The sequence below is a fragment of the Lycium ferocissimum genome, chromosome 12 (assembly GCF_029784015.1).
Source record: "Lycium ferocissimum isolate CSIRO_LF1 chromosome 12, AGI_CSIRO_Lferr_CH_V1, whole genome shotgun sequence".
Lineage (NCBI taxonomy): Eukaryota > Viridiplantae > Streptophyta > Magnoliopsida > Solanales > Solanaceae > Lycium > Lycium ferocissimum.
The window spans coordinates 41,728,618-41,748,998 of NC_081353.1; the positions used below are offsets into that span (position 1 = coordinate 41,728,618).

At 36.0% G+C, this 20,381-nt stretch overlaps 2 protein-coding genes across 4 annotated transcripts; one reads left to right on the top strand and one right to left on the bottom strand.

The window, feature by feature from the left end:
• Window positions 1-222: 222 nt before the first annotated feature.
• On the bottom strand, window positions 223-7,788 carry LOC132041007 (uncharacterized). 3 transcript variants are annotated; one of them, XM_059431732.1, is made up of 12 exons: window positions 7,391-7,788; window positions 6,447-6,621; window positions 5,324-5,407; window positions 4,945-5,186; window positions 4,495-4,711; window positions 4,182-4,346; window positions 3,746-3,877; window positions 3,374-3,487; window positions 2,610-2,657; window positions 2,085-2,163; window positions 1,615-1,692; window positions 223-501 (listed from the first exon to the last, which is right to left on the bottom strand). In XM_059431732.1, the coding sequence occupies exons 1-12, from the start codon at window positions 7,540-7,542 to the stop codon at window positions 446-448; spliced, it is 1,542 nt and encodes a 513-aa protein (XP_059287715.1). In that variant the 5' UTR covers window positions 7,543-7,788; the 3' UTR covers window positions 223-445. The 3 variants fall into 3 exon arrangements, with proteins under 3 accessions (XP_059287715.1, XP_059287716.1, XP_059287717.1); XM_059431733.1 differs by having other exon boundaries at window positions 1,615-1,671; window positions 7,391-7,787; XM_059431734.1 differs by lacking the exon at window positions 1,615-1,692.
• Window positions 7,789-12,216: 4,428 nt separating this feature from the next.
• LOC132039326 (uncharacterized) lies at window positions 12,217-19,215 on the top strand. The gene is made up of 10 exons (XM_059429828.1): window positions 12,217-12,353; window positions 12,474-12,513; window positions 13,452-13,521; window positions 13,605-13,720; window positions 14,411-15,443; window positions 16,156-16,387; window positions 16,839-16,974; window positions 17,187-17,281; window positions 17,373-17,496; window positions 18,089-19,215. Exons 1-10 carry the CDS (start codon window positions 12,265-12,267, stop codon window positions 18,152-18,154), a joined length of 2,001 nt encoding a protein of 666 aa, XP_059285811.1. The 5' UTR covers window positions 12,217-12,264; the 3' UTR covers window positions 18,155-19,215.
• Window positions 19,216-20,381: the final 1,166 nt, after the last annotated feature.

A 20,381-nucleotide genomic window follows, 5' to 3' on the forward strand; every position in this document is an offset into this window, starting at 1 on the left:
TGCCAGTTTTGCCTATCAGTCTACTTCTCATGTCCACGAGCCCAATCTCTTTTAGTATCTTTTTACAACCCCTATAAAGGATGAGTCCTTTTGAGATACTATTCACAACTTTTCTAACACCTAGAACCATATCTAGGTGCTCTGACATGTTGCAACTAGTGCTCTAAAAAGGTGATAAGTCTAGGCGTAAATTCAAGAATCAACATTACATTAATCAAAGTATTTAAAGCAAAACTGATATTTCCCATAAATGTTTTTGATTGAAATTGAGCCATGGTTATGTTTTCCTGTACATTTACCATTACATGGTGAAAGCCAGAGAGGGCAAAATTGAAACTCAAAAATTTTGAGAAATTTAATGCTGACTGCTTATTCCCATTTTTATACACAAGCAATTTGTGCTTCTTGTCCTCAGTAGAAAGGACATGCAAAGGGGACTCCAAAGTCAGCTGTCCCTGTTTTGGTCGTCCTCTTTTCTTGTGTCTTGCAACTCTACACGGCCTGTCACCAAAAACAGGAAATATCATCAGTTTCTTGAATAGAACTCACAGATAACATGTATTATTTGTATCAAAAGCTCGCGAGACAGGACCTTGTGGGATGCTGAGCAACTTAGATAGAAAAGGAGCAAAAGAAATAATTTCAACACTTAGGGGTATGGGGAGCCTTGGAGCAACTGTAATGTTGTCTCCATGTGACCTATTGGTCACGGGTCAGAATCAGTTACACCCTCTGGGATGCGACCTTTCCTTGGACTTGCGTGAACGCAAGATGCTTCATGCAGCAGACTGCCTTTTTACTTGAGGGGGGAGGGGGTAAAGGAAGGGAGCGAAGAAGTATAATTTTTAAGGAGTTTAGCACCATCTTTCCCTTGGTGCCACCCTTATGAAATGTGCAGGGGTATAACATCACTTAGAGCCTGTTTGGATGGGCTTAAAATAAGCAGCTTATAAGCCCAAAAAAAAAAAAATAAGTTGGGGTAGGCTAACTTATTTTTTTTGGCTTATAAGTTGTTTTCAACTTATAAGCTGCTTTAGATAAGCTAAGCCAAACGGGCCCAATTATTTTTTAGGCTTATTTTATGCACAAAATGACTTTAAGCTGGCCAGCCAAACACTCAAAAAAGCTGAAAACAGCTTATAAGCAACTTATAAGCCAATCCAAACGGGCTCTTAACCAACTCATAAAGCTTCATGGAGCATTTTTTGATATCAAGACTGTAAAAGCAATTCAAAAGGGTGCCTCTGAGCTTACATCAAACTAGTAAAGAGTTGCGTATAGCAGTTTGCATGAAAATGTAGTCTAAATGAGATGTTTAGCAAAATTTACCGAGGAAGTCTGTGCGAAAAACATTACCTAGCTATGGTGATCCAAACTTATAGAGCCCATTTAGCAGAAAACTTGGTTCAAAATAAAGGAACAGAGTTGGTAGCAGAGCCCTTGTACATATTCCTAAGAGATATTCCTCATATAGCATTTAGCCTCTTGTTTGTTTTTAAATCCAAACTATCTAGTTCGACATCATCTGGTAGGGTAGAAAATTAAGTTCAGCAGAATCTATCTCATGTTTCAAATTCCAACAAGTGTATGTTAAATCATGTAAATTTACCGTACCAAATAATGACACTAAAGATGGAGGAGGTTTCGATCCATTTGAACTCGCATCTATCCCTGCATGATGAAGATGTCCCTCTGAAATTAGAGGTAGATCAATAGTAGAGACAGCAAATAGAATCTGCATTTTTGTTCTCCATTGTGCAACTAGATAGACAAAATACATGCAGTAGAAATGGAGATAGAACAATAAGCTAAGACTATCAAAAGCTTGTGAATGTGTCAGAGCAACCGTTCACGTGTACTTTTGGCTATTTCTAATCTCACAAATTAGAGGATACAGTTTCTACTGATGCTGCAGTAATTTATTTTAGACTAAGTAAGCAGCTAACTTACACTAATTAAGTAGTTACCTTATTGCCTTTCACTAATAAAGTAGTTTCATAAGGAACTTGACATATTCTAACTAATATATCACGGCCAAAAGTTAAAAATTTAATTCAAGGCAGCAATGTTTTGAAAGTTGGCACCTGAAGTTCCAGCTGATTTAAGAATGTCTGATTTCTTGTAAGTATATCCAATAAAATTGGAGTCTTTTGATGTTAACATCTGCATGTTGGAATCGACAAGTTAGACCAGTATATACTTAATAGCTAGGGATCCAAAGTCTTTGGGAAAGGAAAAATATAATTTTAAAAATCTCAAATAAAGAAACATGCACAAGTTACTAACTCCTTCTCAAGAATCACTGCTAAACAGGTAACTGATATGGTCTCACTGGGACAAGCATAAAGTTTCCAGATATTTAGGTGATCAGTATTTTTCTCATACAGTTAGACCTCTCTGTAACAATTCCTTTGGAACCGACTTTCATACTATGTGATAATATATGTTATATAATAGCATCTTGCTATAGCAGCCAAAAATATCTGGTCAGACAACGTTGTTATAGAGAGGTTTTAACTGTAGTTACATTCTAGCATTGAGTTTTCTTTTCTGTAGTGTTTTCTTAGATGACGGAATGAAGTAATGCATTGTGAACAGGCAATCACTACCTTTCGCCAGGGTCCCACTCTTGGTGCTGTTGATTGTGAACCTTCTACCTACAAATGAAAAGTGAGTATTTAAAGCATGAAAGAGGTCATTTAAGGAAAATTTCACATAAACCTGCTTTGAAATAAAATGATAATATCACTTTGAGCAAGACACTAAAATTCTGAGATCTCCAAATTTCAGAATTTACACGGATCATTCAGGGGCAGAGCCACATTGAGGGTTACGGGTTCGGCAGAACCCACCAACTTTGGCTCAAATCCTGTTAAAAAAGTTCATTTAATATGTAAAAATAATATATTTTGGAACCCAGTATGCAAAAAGAAATGCGGTCCAGAACCGTTAAACTAAAAATCATGGTTTCGCCTTGGTGGATCAATGTTGAGAACAAAAGGCTTGGGGAAGTGAAATGCAAAAGAATGACTTTATTAGAAGCTGAAAGGGAGATATCTATTGATAATACTCAGAAATAGCAAAGATTCAACCGAACAAGTTCATAAATGATGGATGAATTAGTCGAATTGCATGTAGAAGTTACTAAGGTAAAGAAAAGGTGGCTGGTATCTTCATGATTTTTGGACAAGACAGAGAAAAAGTGAAAGAGATATATATGAGGATAATCACACTCATGTAAGGCTCATGGATCATGAAGCAAAAGGACGACTTCTAACTGACCTCATTTTCATGAGCGTTAATTTACAAATACTTGATCCTCCATAGAAAGTCAAATTAATACAATAAGCGTTCTATAAGCGAAAATACTCACTTCAGGAAACTTCTCAAAATTCTGAGTGTCTAGTTCTCCAGTAACAATGGGTTTGTAGGCAGCTTCCATTTCATAAAGTGCATCCCACTTAGTTCCATTGAACCAAGGATGAGCCTAGAGACATATTCACACATTAAGAGGAAGAAATTAAACCACAAAAATAAAGGCATCATGACAGCATACGAACTTGTACCAGATCTTGCAAAAAATGATGTAAATAGTGTCAACCATAGGAGGAAAAATGATCCTTTAATGAAAAAGCGACATAATTCAAAGGAGAAAGAAGCCTATTCCATTTTTATTTGTCTGAAAACAGTGTCTGCACTCTGCAGAGTCAATTGGCATTAATTCATTCCTTTAGTGGTTATTTACCTTTATTTCCTCCACTCCTCCGGTTCCCAATCTTGATTCGACATCACACAACAAACGACATATCAGATCCTTAGCCTCATCTGATACTTTTGGTTCTTCCGGGAATTTCAAGCATGCTCTCCAATTGACAATCTGATACATAAAAAGAAATATAACACATCATACAAAGATTAAAAAAGAATATGACACCATCATACAAAGAAACTTGTAAAAGCTAACAGGATGTCTGGCACGAGTTTGAAACTCATTTTTCTTGTCCAAAAGGATGCTTGAAGAATTGAGAAAGCAATCATTTCTAAGCCATGGCCTTTTTTGGAATCTTTGTTCGCAATAGTTTTGTCTCGATAAAATTTGTAGATCATTCTAGAGTCCAGGTGTGTGTGACAGGCATTATCTTATTTTCACCAAATAATAAACAAAACGAATATTGAAGTACCTTGCGACATGTGAATCTTGGATCTTCTGAGCAGAAGGGAGGATAACCTACGAGCATCTCGTACAAGATTGCCCCCAGTGACCACCAATCACATTCCATTCCATACCCTTTCTTCAACAAAACCTCAGGTGCCATGTAATCAAGAGTTCCCACAGTAGAATACGCCTACAAAAGAGTTCCACGGATAAGTTGATTATATTCTACAATCATCATCGCATAATCAAACGACAATGAAACCAAATAGAAGAATTTAAAATACAAAATTCTTTAGCAGACACAATAATGGAAAAATGTAGTACTAATATAAGGATACCAGGGCACGGCGGTTGCGTTTCCATTGTTGTAATTGTTCTTTTTGCATTAACCATGGAGCTTGATCACTATCAGCCTCACTTAAGGAGTTCTGAGTTGTCAGATCCTCATCTTCCAACAGTGATGAGTATTTATTTTCCAGTGGTTTACATAAACCAAAATCAGAAAGCTTTAGATGTCCATTTTTGTCCAGTATAAGGTTATCCGGCTTAATGTCCCTGAAAGTAGAATAAATATTCCTGAATCAGCTGCAAGGCGAGATTGTAGACTAAGCCTGAAAATGTCTGCATACACAAATGGCATAGCACTTGGCAACAGACAAGTTTATCCTCCCACGTACTAAAGTTAAACATAGACGCATGTATTGCTATGCTTTTATATAATATAGTGAATCAATCAACATATAAGATTGCAAAAAAACCCAAATTCTGTTGACGTATTATTCAGATACCTGTGCACATAATTGTGCTGATGAATAGAATGAATTGCTAAAATACTTTCTGCCATATAGAACCGAGCAACATCTTCACAAAGAATATCTTCTCTCATCAGTAAGGTCATAATGTCACCTCCAGGTAAATATTCCATGATAAGGTACAAGAAATCTGAATCTTGGAAAGAATAGAAAAGTTTCACTATGCACCGACTATCAACCTCTACAAGCAAATTCCTCTCAGATCTAACATGCTCAACCTGAAAGAACCAGTGAAGTTTATTTATATCAGCGTACATGAATATATAATTTTAGACACAGGATTGATGATTAGAAATTTCTTCAATCAGTTTCGGTAGATAAACATTTCATATTTCGCTATATCATCAACTTTCACCTGCCCTCGGCTAAGCATCTCTGATTTCTTCAACTTCTTCATGGCAAAAACGTCGCCAGTAGTTTTAAATCGACACAGTCTAACCTGCATTCGCAAATTAGATCCTGTAAGAAATCACTTCATTTGATATCTGTTTTCTTCCTGTCCACACGTGGACATTGTGTATTGTGTCTCGATATCCTAGGAAATAGAGCTCTTACTGAAAGTAGAATTTATAGTGCACATTCAGTACAAACATAGATCTCGTATCTAGCATAGTGCTTACACTATAATAATGAGTTCCTTGCCTGCACATATTTTATAAATGAAAAAATGATAAAGCTTAGAACAAATGAGAACACAAAAGACTCTTGCCCCAAAGACCTATTCATGTAGGGAAAAGGGGGTTGATGCAGTTTTAAAGACCAGCATATATTTCCCATTGATATCATGTGCAAGAATTTCGGAAGCAAACATTACGAGCTGGAGATCATATGTGCTTCTCCACAACAATGCCAGTGCAAGTCTTAAATGCTAGCATAACAAGAAATGTGATGTGCAGATATTTCAGACTCTTGACTCCACCGATGCTCATTTTGGCAGCAAACTCACCTCTGCTAATCCATCTATCATCTTGTTTAATCAATTAACTTCCTTAAAGGAGATGAAGTAAGGGATAATATGCACTCTAAAATCTTCTATATCTGTCTATATGACTAATTTAAGCACCTCTTTGCTCACAACTAGTGATCATAAGTTGATCAGCATAGATGGTTTTTGTTTTGGAAGTTCCATAACTTGCAAAGACACTAACTTTAGCCTTAACAATCACTTAATTGAAAAACTAAGACATATGTTAAATGAATCCTATTAAACAGGATCATTTGATTTGTTGATCCATGTATCTGATGCTGATCAGTGCTAAATTACTAAACTGATCAACGAATGAACTATGCCTCAATCCCCAACTAAGATCGACTATATGAATCCTCTATATCTATTCTGCTCTATTCGATTTCAAATCATTCCAATACTCAAATAAAGCAATACGATTACCATCCAGACATCTTCTTAACTAAATTTTCATCACGAAAACATGTTATAGAAACCAATTCTATGAAATGGAGTTGGGAAAAAGACGTACCTCCCCGAATGCGCCTTTACCAATGACGGTCAACAGTTCAAAGTCATCAATTCCAACTTTATGCCTCTGCAATCTCATAAACTCAGTCTCCCTCTTCTCCAAATTCCTCAGCATCTTCTCTTGCTCATCATCCGGTATCTGTGCTTCTTGCGCCTTCCTCTGCAACGCTCTTCGCCTGAAACACACAAACATAACAGAAAACAATTAAAGAGTCAAATACAAACTACACATAATGAGTAAATACAACAACTATGTCTCACTCCCAAACAAGTTGGGATAGGCTATATGAATCTTCACTGACCAAGTCAACATTATCCAAAATGAGAAGTACTACAAGTTCTCTATATTTCCTGCTGGTGAATCTTTGATAAGGCTAAAAGACTCCTAGAAAGTATAGGACCTAAAGTAAATGGTATTAACATTACTAAAATATATTCCCAACTAATTGGCATTTCGTATATAAATCTGGTCAATTCATGTTGAATCCTCACACTATTACATAAAAAAGAACATTTCTTTGCGATCTTGCAAGCTAGAAGTTTTATTATATGGGTTATGAACAACAATTCCTTTTTGCTTACTAGAGTCTGAATAGATTATTTATAACATATTAGATAAATTTCTTAACACAAATACAAGATTTGAGCCAAAGTTACTGGAATCTGCTGAACCCGTAACCACTAATGTGGCGCCCCCCCAATTAAAACAATACAAACTACAAACGCATGTTAAAATAGGCGGAGCCAGAATTTTTAGTTCATGGAACCACAAATCCTTTTACTACTGGTATTAAATGAATTCTTTTAACACAAATACAGGATTTGAGTCAAAGTTACTGTGTTTTGCTGAACGCGTAACCCCCATTGTGGCTCCACCCCCAGACTTAAAACAACACAAACTACAAACATTGTGTAAATGCAGGCATGTAAAAGAAAATAAAGAACCTTTCTTTGCGATCTTGCAAGCCTTGAAGATAGTTCTTGTAATGATTCTCAATGATTTGCTTAGCTGCAGCTGCTTTTTGGCGTGTGACTGGTGAAGAAGCAGAAAATTCTGGCTCCAATGAATTGAATACCTGATCAGCAGCTCCCTCCATTTGATTCAAACTACAACTTCCCAGATCCCAAAACTGAAAGAATGAAAGAACTAAACAGAAGAAAACTATAAAGGGTGTCTTGTAACCAATAAAAAAGATTCAAGATTTGGAGTTAGTTGTTTTATAGTGAGAGTAAATTCCGTTAAAGAAAAGACAATATTTGTCTGTTTCTATAACATACCTAGAGAAGTAAAATGAAAGGAGGAGGGAATCTTGAGAGTGAGTGAAGTTGGAAGTACGAGGCAAACTGAACAGGAAATAAATAAGGAAATACTCCCTCCGTCTCAATTTAAGTGTCTTATCTTTTTTTTTTTATCTATTCCAAAAAAATTATCTTTTTCTATGTTTAATAAGTTAATAATTTAAATATTCACATGACAAATATAAAATCATAAGATTTCAAGAACATTTTAATATATTATACATATATTTAATTTAGAATTATAAGATTCAATAGTTTTTTTATATTTTAAATTGGATATCTAATTAAATTAAGACATTTAAATTGGGGACGCAAGGAGTAAGAAAGTGGGGTATTTGTCAGTGTCAGCATAGGAGTTAAAGACTTTGTCGGGAGAAGTACTTTGTACAGATGAAATATTGACAGTTTTTGGTGGGCTGTCAACTGACAGTATACAGATGAATTAGCTGTAAGTGTGATGGGGAATTGGGGGGTTGGCGTAGTTGGAGTATGAGCTTTGTTGGGAATTGGAGTGATAGTGACGCCAATAATAATATCTCAACTTGTTGTACTGAAAAAAGTGAAAAGATTTTGACAAGGAAAGAACCTGGGAAGCATTTTTGAGGACCTATTGAGCCTATTACAGCACTTTTCCTTTTTTTCCTTTACTTCTGTTGACATGTGACAAATTCAAAAATGGAGTTGTCAATTGGACAAAACCCAGAATTAACGGGTCAAATATTATAGGGAAGAGGTATAAATTTGCTCTTAATTATGCCTTTCGTAAATAGTTGAGTCCATTTGTGACTTTCTTGTTACAATGGCACATGTATGTCCTAATTGACAGTCGGGACATTTAGTGGATCTAGTTAGCATGTCAAACACTTCGATTAGCGCCTGAGGTTGCCACGTGTCCCCGCATGATCAACTATTATAGAATGACATATCTAGACGATTTAGCAAAGTTTAGTGATGAATATGTTCATTTTCCTTTATTTTTCTTTCTTTTATCTTTCAAGAAATCACGCTCTCAGCTAAAAACTCTTCTCTGTTGCGAAATCCACTCCTCAAGAAATGTTCTCAACTGAAAACTCATAGCAAAAATAGTTATTCATTATCTCAAAGAAATTGAAGTGCAAACAAAGCACTACAAGAAAATTTCATCTTAAGAACTGTTTTATTTGCAACTTAATTAGAGACAAAAAGGATTTGTTTACATTTATAAGTGGAGAATCACTATTTATCCTTTGATGGAATGGAGAAAACTTAAGGACCCGTTTAACCATGAAAATTTTTCACCTTTTTCGGAAAATAATTTCTTTTCTTTTTTTTTTTTTTTTTTGTGCGGATTGCCCTTCATTTGGGGTGGTCTTTAATTTTTGCCCTTCAAATTGGTGGTCTTTAAATTTTACATCTCGCCTAACATTTTTGCCAAGTTGTGGGTTCGAACCCCACTCAAGAAAAAAAAAAAAAAAAAAATCGGCGAACTTTGCAAAATTTTGCTTCGGGCGAATTTTACAAATCATGCCTAGGTTAAATCTTGCGCTTTAAAATAAAATTTACGCCTACGCAAATTTCCGCATGCCATGTCAATTCTTCCGAAGGCGAATTTTTTGCCGAAAGGAAAATTTAAAGACCACCATTTTGAGGGGTAAAAATTTAAAGACCACTCCCAACGAAGGGCAATCCTGCAAATCGCTTAAATTATTTTACTTTATTTGGAAATAGCTTTTGGCCATAAAAAATTCAAATAATTTGAAAAACAACTAAAACCTTGTTTTCACTTTCAATACATTCAAACAACCAAATATTCTTTGCAAAAACTATAACCAAACACAACTTCGACTTCAACTTCAACTCCAACTCCCAAATTCCAAATATAGTGAAAAATATTTGATTTTCATGGCCAAACGCCTACTTAATAAAAATAGTGTCACTTTTGTAAAAATGCATCTTGCACCTAACTCAATCTCAAAAGCTAACTTGTAAGAAGAGGATTATTCAAGTCCATATAAGAAGTCCAACCATCTCTTAAATCACCGATGAGGGATATTTTAACAAGTTTTGCCAACAATTTCTTGTGGGTCACAAGACCACTTTTTAACTAATGGGGATTGAAACTATAAACGGATAAAAACTTAATTAAGGGTTGACTTTGAGAAAAAAGGCAATTGGTAAAAAGTAGGTTAATAGCTTAATGCTTTATTCATTGGACCATCTTGACTTGTACTATTTGAGACTTACCGGATTATAAGGAATTGGATCACGACATATAACACCATCTACAAATAGCAAGTTGCCCGTTAGTGGAAGTCCAAGTGCTAATTAACAGTTTGCTGTTTAACGTCAAATAACACCAAGGACAACAAGTATTGCACCCCTACAAGTCCAACTAATCCACTTTCAAGAGTTGGTGAATGGTAGCAATAGTATTTAAATTAAAAATAAAAATAAAAAAAAAGACGTCCCATCATAAATGCGTATATGCTATTGAAGGTTGCAGTAAGATTGATAGAATTTTTTTATTCTTAATTAGAAATCTGAGGTTCCGCCCATGAGTACAAAAAAATTCTCAGTAGGCAGTGTTTCTCCTTTTTATGGACCTTATATTAGTTAGGCCCCAATACAAATACCAATATTAGGTGGGGAAAAACAGATAAATACGTATAAGAAAGACACATGTTTTATTCATTAATTAGGGGTAAATATCAAGTGTGCCTAAATTTTACCGATCGCTTAACAACTACTATTAATAATTACTTATTTAAGGAAATTTGGGCAAGCATGTTATCTGAACTATGTTCAAACATATCCTAAGAGACGTCGATGAATTTTAAAAGGATGAAGACCGAAAATTTTCTATGTTTTACAAGAACTTCATGTCCATGTATAATTATATAACTTAAAAGGATAGTCTTTTTTTTTTTTTTGGTTAAAACTTAAAAGGATAGTCGCATACAAGAAGTTGTAAATAAAGCTTAAGACATGCATTAAGGCCTCATTTATTTTCATTAAGATTAAGACTGAATCTGAATTTTAATGGACATTTGAATGATTAAGATGTTGTCTTTAGATCTAAGCACGGAATGATTAAGACTATTTGTTTTACAACATCTGAATGTGCATAATGTATTTATTAAATATAATAAATATACAATTCAAATAAAAAAGTAACTAAATATTAGAAAATAAATAAATCTAATAAAAAAATATTATTTGATAAAAAAAACATTTATGTTCGCTGGTGATGGTGGACATGCTTTTTGTAGTGGTGGTGGTGGTGATAGTTGTGATGGTGGAGGTGGTTGGTGTTGTAGTGACTGGTGCGATGGTGGTGGTTGTCATGGTGAAGTTGGTTGATGTTAGTAATTGACGGTGTTGATGGTGGTGGCTAAAAAATGTGGTGTGGTTGACGATGGTGTTGGTGGTTGGTGTTGTAGTGACTGGTGCGATGGTGGTGGTTGTCATGGTGAAGTTGGTTGATGTTAGTAATTGACGGTGTTGATGGTGGTGGCTAAAAAATGTGGTGTGGTTGACGATGGTGTTGGTGGTAGTTGGCGACGGTGCTAGTTATGATGGTAGAGGTGGTTGGTAGTAAGGATTTGCCATAGTGGTTGTAGTGGGCTAATAGTGGTGGCGGCGGGAGTAGGTGAGGGGGCGAGGGTAGGTGGTTTAGGTTGAGGGTGGGAATAGGTGGGGCGGGGGTGGATGGGTGGTGGCCTTGGTGGGAGTGGGGTTGGGGCATGGAGGGTGGTGGTTGTGAACAGAGTAGTGGTAAAATTATCCATACAAAAATACCTCTTAATGATATTAAGACTTTGTTCAAGATTTTAATGATTAAATCCTATTCAGACCAAATAAGTGTTTAGATCTTAATATAAGCAAATGCACTTAATGGCCTAAGGTCTGAACCATTCAGATTCAAACCTATATTAAATGCAAACAAACGAGGTCTAAGATTATGTATGGAATGGGTAATAATTGTAGGGATCCAATAGAAGTGATAAAATTAATTCATAAAAATATAACCCATCTAACCTGCTCAAGTTTGGGTAGTCATTGACTTGTCATTTACTCATTCATTAACACATCCCATTTTGATCTGCCTAAGTCAACTCATCTAAAAGTTAGATTATAAGTAACTCAAATTGAACCATCACATATTTTAATTTTCTATCTAATAAATCATATATAATCATAATAAAAAAATAAAAAACAATTTTATTATGTACTTAAACAAAATTTGCTTTTCTACTCACAAAATTATTATTAAATCATCATAAAATAGAAAAACATAACTAGCCAAACATATCTTCAACATTTACAAAAAAAAAAAAAAAAACATTTTCTTATTCAAAAACCTCCATGTCCAAAGTTTTCCTGCAAATTCAACGTCTTCCCTTTAAAAAGAAGGGCGTTTCAACTCAAAAAAGAAAAACCCGAACCCGTTTATCTTCCTTTAACAGTGCTCGTATATATATATACACGCTACAATATTTCTTTGTTCTTTGAATTCACTTGACTGAATTCTGTAGTAACAAATGGAAAGCTTAACGTTTCAAGTTGAAGAAGAAGGCTCAGCAATTGCAGTTCTTGGCTCACTCTTCAAGCTTACTCAAGTTCATCTTTCGTAAGCATTCTTTTTCCCCCTCTTTTTTTTTTTTTTTTTTTTTTTTTTAAATTTAAATGTCTAATATTAGCTATATTAGGGCAACTGATTTTCAAACTTCAAATTGTTTGTTTTTTACAGAGATTATTCTCAAGAAGGGCAGCTTTTATTGGAATCTACAGTAAGTTCACTTGTCTCCTTTTTTATAGTTTCAGCTGGGTATTTGCATAGTGGAAGCTAGTAGAACTTTTTTTTTTTTTTTTTTGGGTTCTAGTTTAAATGGGCATGAATAGAAAAAGAAACTATTTTTTAGGTTGGGTTCTAGTTTAAATGGGCATGTAGTGAAAAAGAAATTATTTTCTAGTTTGGGTTCTAGTTTAAATTGTCATGAATATAAAAAGAAAGGGGATAATTGTATTTCATAGATACCAACTAGTTTGGAATTGAACCTTAGTTGAGGTAGAAACATACATATCTTTATGGAACGTATGCATCCATACACAAATACATATATACACCAGCATACCCAGTGTAATCTCACAAGTAGGGTCTGGGAAGGGTGGTGTGTACGCTGACCTTACCCCTACATTGTGAGGTAGAGTGTCTGTTTCCAATAGACCCTCGGCGAGGAAAAACATTTCAAAGTAGTTAGGGATAGGATACACAAATTCATATATTTGTGTGTATATATACATAGCCTCGTTCTCACCTATGTTGCTCAGACTCTTCATACTTTTGGTACACTCTTCAAAAAGTAGTCATTTTTAGAGGATCCGACATGGCTACGAACATTTTTGAAGAGTCCGAGCAACATAGACCCTCATAGGGCTTTGGTTCAATGGAAAAGGTCATATAACAGGGGATATGTGGTATATGCCCACCTCACAAGCTCGGAACATGACTATGAACCAAGTTATATGTTTAAGTGGAGAAGGGTAGAGGAGTATGCCCATTACCCGTCGAGTCTCAAAGCTGAAATACTGATTTTTCGAGTCTCAAAGCTGAAACACAGACACACACTCTCCCTCTCTCTTTAGGTTGTAGTTTGATTTCCTTGCCGATTATGCATCTCAGTATAACCATTGTGCTTCTTTTATTTTTTTATTTTTTTCTGTGCAGAACAGTGATATCTACAAAAATAATGCACCCCCATTAAATGGCAAGTGCTCCGTTGTATTATTATCGAATTGCTGATTACCTGTTACATATGATATTTGTGTTATTAAGGAGATACTGGAAAATTTGGAATAAAATATCTTGTACTTTATCTAGTTAATAGGCAGTTTTCTTTTGTCTTGGCAGACTTTGGCTCTTTACCGGAAGATTTGGAGCTTGCCAGACAAATGAATGAAATGGGCCTTCCTGTTTCATTCCACACTAACAAGGAGGTATCCCATTTTCTCTTATAACTTGTTTGATTTTCATATGTTTGTTTTTTATTATATAATTCTAGCTCCATTCAAGTAGTATTCCAGTTTTCGCAGATATTGAGACTGATTTTTTGATAGTATAAGTACAAACAATGCGTTAGCCGGGTTCTTAGTTGATAAATAAGGTAAGAACTGCAATGGTCTTAGTGTTAAAATCAACTTATTAAGGTTATTCCCTCATGGTATGGTGACTGAAATATTTATTTCGTTCAAATTCCTGTCAGAGATATTCATTAAATAATGGAATAATATGTTTGAACAGTCCAGTGAAGCTCATTCCCATTATCCCAAAAAAAAAAAAAAAAAAAGTGTAGCCTAGTGGTCAGTGAAGGGGGTTGAGAACTCTGAGGTCTCAGGTTGAAATCACAGTGGAGGCAAAAGCACTAGGTGATTTCTTTTCATCTATTCAAGCCTTGGTGGACAGAGTTACTAGGTACTTGTGCTGGTGGGAGGTAGTAGGTACCCCTTGGAATTAGTCGAGGTGTGCGCAAGCTGGCACAGACCCACGATTATTAAAAAAGGCTGTTCGATAAAGCTCATGGAATCTATAAATTTGATTTCCTAGATTAGGTTGCTGTCTTGCACTCATTCAAGGGGTATAACTTCTTCCCTTATGTCTCTTTGTATGTCTCTCTCTATCTCTTCCAGCACAGGAGAAATCGAACAGGTAAGGGAAAAATAAAGGATGGAAAGAAGAAGAATCTTTGGTCGTGCGAGAATACTCAGGATGAAGTGCTAAATGCAATACAAGAGCAGAAGGAGGAATGTGAGTCTAATGTTACTCTGCATGGCGACTCAAACCATGCTTCTTCCTGCATGTCAATTCTTGGACAAAGTGAATTCTCTTCCTGCTATGCTGGGGATGGTGATGTCCATTGTCTTAGTGGTGGAGAGGAAGGTTTGAACAATCAGCAACCAGATCTTAGTCTGGCTAATACAAAGGATACTGTCTCTACGTGTGAAAAAGTTCAATCGGCAAAAGATGTCGGAGTAATGGTTGGCTCAAGTTTGGAATGTGGAAACCATGCAGAAATCTGTCCAATAAATAGCTGTGTCGAAAGTGGATGGATCAGTGGAGAGGGATTAAATGGTCATTGTGAGGGAAATCCCTTAAAGGGAGAGCAGATGGAGTGTGCCTGTATGGGTGCTCCTTTAACTGGGGAGCAAATAGAGTCTACTGCTATGCAAACGGATGAACATGGCACAGAAGATGGGCTGCTCTGCAATGATGATGGTGAAGTGTTAAATAGTCATAATACAACTAATAATGGTTGTGACGGAACTATTGATGATTGGAGGTTGTATTGGGACAATGATTACGGAAGAAACTACTTTTATAACATTGTGACTTTGCAATGTACATGGGATCCACCTCCAGGAATGGACGACCTAGTGTTTACTAATTTTACTACCAAACAACCAGAAATGACACTTGAGATGGTGGAGTTTGATGTTGCAGATTTAAAAGAATCTAATGATCTGCAAACTTCTGCAAGTATACAGTCTGACCTTGACATTGCAGATGGAATTAAGGAGGATGATGTACTGTTGGACAGAGAGCTCAATGAATCAGAGGGAACAGGACAATCTGCTGACAAATTGTGTACTTTTAACTCTACAAAACAGAAGACGAGAGTCAGAAAAACGAAACCCAAATGGAAGACACCAACTGAAGCTCAAGGTTTGTTAACTAGAGCAATCCTTAATCTTGCCTTACATATCTATATGCGTTAACTTACCTGGTATTAACTGTGTTAACTCTCCATCTTTGATGTGTATGAAGAGTGGTGTAATCGAATATGAATTGTTGGTAAGTATGGTTTGTTAGTTCTGAGCCATGGGTTCATAGTGAACAGTAACCCTGTGTGAATCTGGACTTGGTCGTGCCATATACCATGTCCTGCCTGAGTACAGCTGATAACCTTTTAGAAGTAACTGAGATTTTATCTATGGATGCCTGGTTTAGGTCTATTTTTCCATGACTGTTCTCAACTAGAATGCTATTTTTCATCAGGTTGAACTTAATGATTGTAAATTTGATAAGCAGCAGATACTTCTCTTTAAAATTTCTGTTCCTGATTTCTGCTGACAATTTAGTTGTTTTTGTAGCCTAAGTTTAGAATCTATTTCTTCAATGACTACGCTTGTAGCTAGAGTTGAAATCATTCTGATAAACTGAAACAAACAAGTCTTTTGGGATTGCTGGCTTTATTGAGTAAACTACTTCGACAGTGGATACTGGGGGTCACTTCCATCTCCATTTCTATGAATATTATCATTCCGTAGCCTCCTTATATGTGTCAGAGCTATTAGTGGCTCTAGCTAACTAAAGTATGAAGATCTGATTATATTTGGTTGATGAAATTTCTTCTTTTTCTTTTCCTGGTCCATAGAGCTGGAATTCTGCAATATTAATGAAGAAATATCTCCCAGTTTGAACAAATATTGGTGTCAAAGGTATCTACTATTTAACAAATATGATGAAGGAATAAAGATGGACGAAGAAGGATGGTTCTCAGTTACGCCAGAGGCCATCGCCAAGCATCATGCACTTCGCTGTGGTTCTGGTACTATAGTGGATTTATTTACTGGAGTAGGTGGGAATTCAATTCAATTTGCTAAGAGGTGAGTATGGCTGCGTTTCACTTTCTGTTTTTGGTATGTGCTATATCATCAGTCCTTAGACATCTCAATCCCATTGAATGCGCAAAGCTCAAAGATCTTTGGGCCTTATATGGAGCTTGAGCTTCGAGTCGTCCTATTATTATTTTTGGTAGACTTGCGTCCTTTGTTCCTTGTATCCTGTCTTTGAAGACTTTGTGTGTACTTGAGGCATACTTTTATCAATTGGACATTTTCATTGTTTTAGTAATGGAAGTGGACTATTTTGGCGATATTATAGGGAATATTTTCCTTTTTATCAGTAAACAAAAGTTATCTATAGAAAGTATTTATGCAGCACTTGTTGAATGCTTTTCTTATCTATCCTAGCATGGGTAGGAATGTCGATACTTTCTTTCACCGACAGCACACTCAAATACCTGCAAGTATTAATTCGATGGATAACGATTTTCAGGAGTAAGCATGTCATTGCGATCGATATTGATCCAAAAAGAATAGACTTAGCTCAATATAATTCTGCCATCTATGGAGTTCGCGACCAGATAGACTTCATTAGAGGCGATTCTTTTGCTTTGGCTCCAAATCTGAAGGTAACAAATTTCCCAACAGATCATTAGGTTATATATTTATGTTAGAAGTCTGCTGTTTAGTTTGTATATTTGCTGTGTCTGATAGTTTAATTCAGCTTTGATGGCTCTCTAGTTATTTTCTTTGATTGTGAAAATCTTGTTCAAGTTTTGTCTTCTCTCTCCTTTCTTTTCTCCTAGTTTCAAGATTTAAAATGGTCTTTGCTTTGCTTCAGGCAGATGTAGTCTTTATGTCACCACCTTGGGGTGGACCAGACTATTTGAAGGAAAGAACATTTGACATGAAAACCATGCTTAGGCCACATGATGGGTATGCTATTTAGATTTGCCTTCTGCATCAATTCTTATATTTCTCAAACAGTACTTCTGATATTGTGCATTTCTTTGTCTATTACTATCAGGAACTTCCTCTTCAGCATTGGCAGGGGAATTGCCTCCAAAGTTGTTATGTTCCTTCCAAGAAATGTCGATATCAATCAGTTGGCAGAATTGTCACAGTCCGCAAATCCACCATGGTCATTAGAGGTATTCATCCAGCATTCGCCTGCCTTGTTGCGAATATTTGCGTTTTATGAGGGCATACAACATTTATGTTGTTATTTTTCTCTGTAATTCACTTGTGATAGACTCTGTCTACAATAAATAGGCTTTCCTAGTTATTGCTATGGTGCGTGCACAAGTTCATGGGGATAATGTGTGTGTGTATAAGTCTCTGGTACGAGTATGACAAGTTCTTGCTAATTTTGATTCTTTCCTTCTGGAGTACCCTCACTCATATTACACCAGTTTTACATCATGATCAATGTTAACATGGATTTATTGCTTTCACCGGTTTCCTTTTCTATACCTAGAGGCTAGAACTGTTTCCATTCAAAACTTTGTGATGAAGTTGTGAAGAGAATGGACTTCACTGATTGCCTCATCGCTTATTCCTTTGTTTGGTTTATTTGGAATGAGTGATTTATCATATCAGCTGTGCTTTTTCCTCCTCTAGTCTTCCATTTCTCCTTAAAATCCAGCAGGTAGGGACATCTGAGAATTCTTTGTAATTTGGTTTCATAATTGACTTCATTTACTCTTACACTATATTTTAATTCTGGGATGCATATGACCTCAGGTGGAGAAGAATTACTTAAATGGCAAGTTCAAGGCCGTTACAGCATACTTCTGTAAACCCTCGTGATAAGCTGTGGTCAAATGAATCTGGTAATCTCTTTAGCCAAGTGGAATTATGGATACCTTCTTAAATGGCAAGTTAGAGGCTGTTACAGCTTACTTCTGTGGACCCTCCTGATAACCGGTGCTCGGATGAATCTAGTAATTTCTTTTGCCAAGTGGAATTATGTTATACCTCTCTCCGGAGCACATGGGGTTTGTCTTTGCTTTGGCCTTCTTCTGTATAGTGAAGTATGTATGCTCATATATACTTAATATGATGTGGAATTGGCAGTGATTGTTGTCAGACAGCTGTTTCTAATGGCGTATGTATTAACAGGAAGGGTTAGTAGAGCTCTACTGGTTGTTAGTAGTGCAATGGAATTTCGGCGAGTGAAGTACTTTTGCTGTGAATGACGGAGTGGTGTACGAGTCTTATCTGGCTAGTTCTACCGTGTACATGTAACGATCCCTTCTCTCAGGGTTATCATGTGTGGCAATTCCACAGCATCCAAGGGTGTGGTCTACCTATCTATGAAGTTGGTGAAAACCATTGGAGAGCAGGGTTAATACCAATAGAGCCAAAAGCGCTAGGTGATTTCTTTCTCATCCTCCCGAGGTTTGATGGGCAGAGTTAGTAGATACTTGTGTGATGGGAGGTAGCAAGTACACAGTGGAACAATCGAAGTGTACACAAGTGGCCCGAACACCACCGTTATTGATTATAGGAACAAAGCTTGTGGAAATTCCATAAACCATTTGCCGCTTATGCTTCTACGACGAATTGCGAAAAGTATGTCGGAAATTGACCGACAATTAGACTTGGAAGGTAGAAAAATGATTCAACTTGGTGCCCTGGTGTACGACTCTGCGCTTTTAGATGTGATAATTTTGGATGAAATGATGGGGAGATGCCATTTTGATTGGACTATGTAGAAATTATTATACTTGCATCTTGTAATTTTACTACTAGTAATATGTTATCGTAATATGTTTAACCATGACAGGTAGAAATTGATATTTTGTAACGTTCAAACTCGTGGCATAGCATTATTAGGGAGTTATTAGTGGCTATTCAAATTCTCCTCTTTTTTTATGGTAGGGTAAAGCTAAATGGCTAGCATACCATGCCAAGTTCAATCAAATACTAACGAACATCTCCATTCCTCAATGGATGCAGTCATCCTTTGAAGAAAGCGTAATAGCTCAGGGGAGCGCTTTATGACTGAAAATATATACAAGTTTAAGTGATTCAAGCGACAAGATCTGACAATTGTATCTTGTAAAGGTCTATAAATCTAGGCGGAGTGGTTAAAACTTAAAAAGTACTTTATTCTTTCTCAACTTAAATTAGTGTCACAATCAATAAGATTCTGTTTCGTTAACACAATCAATATGAATTTTGCAAAGCCAAATGGCTGCCAGCCTACCACAAATATCACTATATACATGCCTTGAGGGTATTTTCACCCTAACTGAGTAAAATGGAGCAAATTCGCTTGTGAATTAATCGTGTTTTAAGTCCTTATGATTGAGGAAGACGAAGAACGGATCCTAAGAGTGTAATATTAACACAATCTACTGGACCATGAGCTGGTAATCCCGGGATTACTAATCCAACCATCCTAAACATTATCTCAGACTAGCTTTGTTTGTAATCACTTCCTTTAATCCAAGGGAGAGTGGAACTCCTAATTAGCTCAAAAGCTGCATTCAACACCTTTGGTAAAACCCATAGCAGTGAGAAGTAATTCTTGTTTGGTTCTTCCTCCATAACTTGCAATTAGTAACAAATTATGACTTTAGTGAATTGAAACTGACTCCATACACAACTAAAATTTAATTAAGGATGATGAACTTGTTTAATTCATAATCAATGATATTGATAAATATGTCTCCGATCTAATTCAGTGACCAAAGTGGCATATATAGTCTTTCAGCTCGAACTATATATACAAAATCGTAGAGTTCTAAAGATAATTCCCTTTATTTAGAAAAAGAATGATTTATTATTTGAGGAGTCAATCGGAGCGATTCCTCTTTAGCTATTAAGATACGATTTAATACTTTTTATGTAACTTTTGAATATGTAAAATTCTTTTATTGAAAAAAAAATTGATGTTTCAATTAATGATAAAAACTAAATATGTTGACCTCCGTACTATAATCCCCACTAGTACTCTTTTTGTGACGGTAGAAGTACATTTTATATAAGTAGGCATCTATTGTCACAAACACGCAGTAAGTGTAATGGT

Coding starts and splice junctions, on each gene's coding strand:
- LOC132041007 (XM_059431732.1), bottom strand. CDS start 7,542: ATGGAGGGAGCTGCTGATCAGGTATTCAATTCATTGGAGCCAGAATTT. Junction 6,622..7,390: donor TTGCAAGATCGCAAAGAAAG/GTTCTTTATTTT, acceptor TGTGTGTTTCAG/GCGAAGAGCGTTGCAGAGGA. Junction 3,488..3,745: donor GAGGAGTGGAGGAAATAAAG/GTAAATAACCAC, acceptor ATATGTCTCTAG/GCTCATCCTTGGTTCAATGG.
- LOC132039326 (XM_059429828.1), top strand. CDS start 12,265: ATGGAAAGCTTAACGTTTCAAGTTGAAGAAGAAGGCTCAGCAATTGCA. Junction 12,354..12,473: donor CTTACTCAAGTTCATCTTTC/GTAAGCATTCTT, acceptor TGTTTTTTACAG/AGATTATTCTCAAGAAGGGC. Junction 12,514..13,451: donor AGCTTTTATTGGAATCTACA/GTAAGTTCACTT, acceptor TTTTCTGTGCAG/AACAGTGATATCTACAAAAA.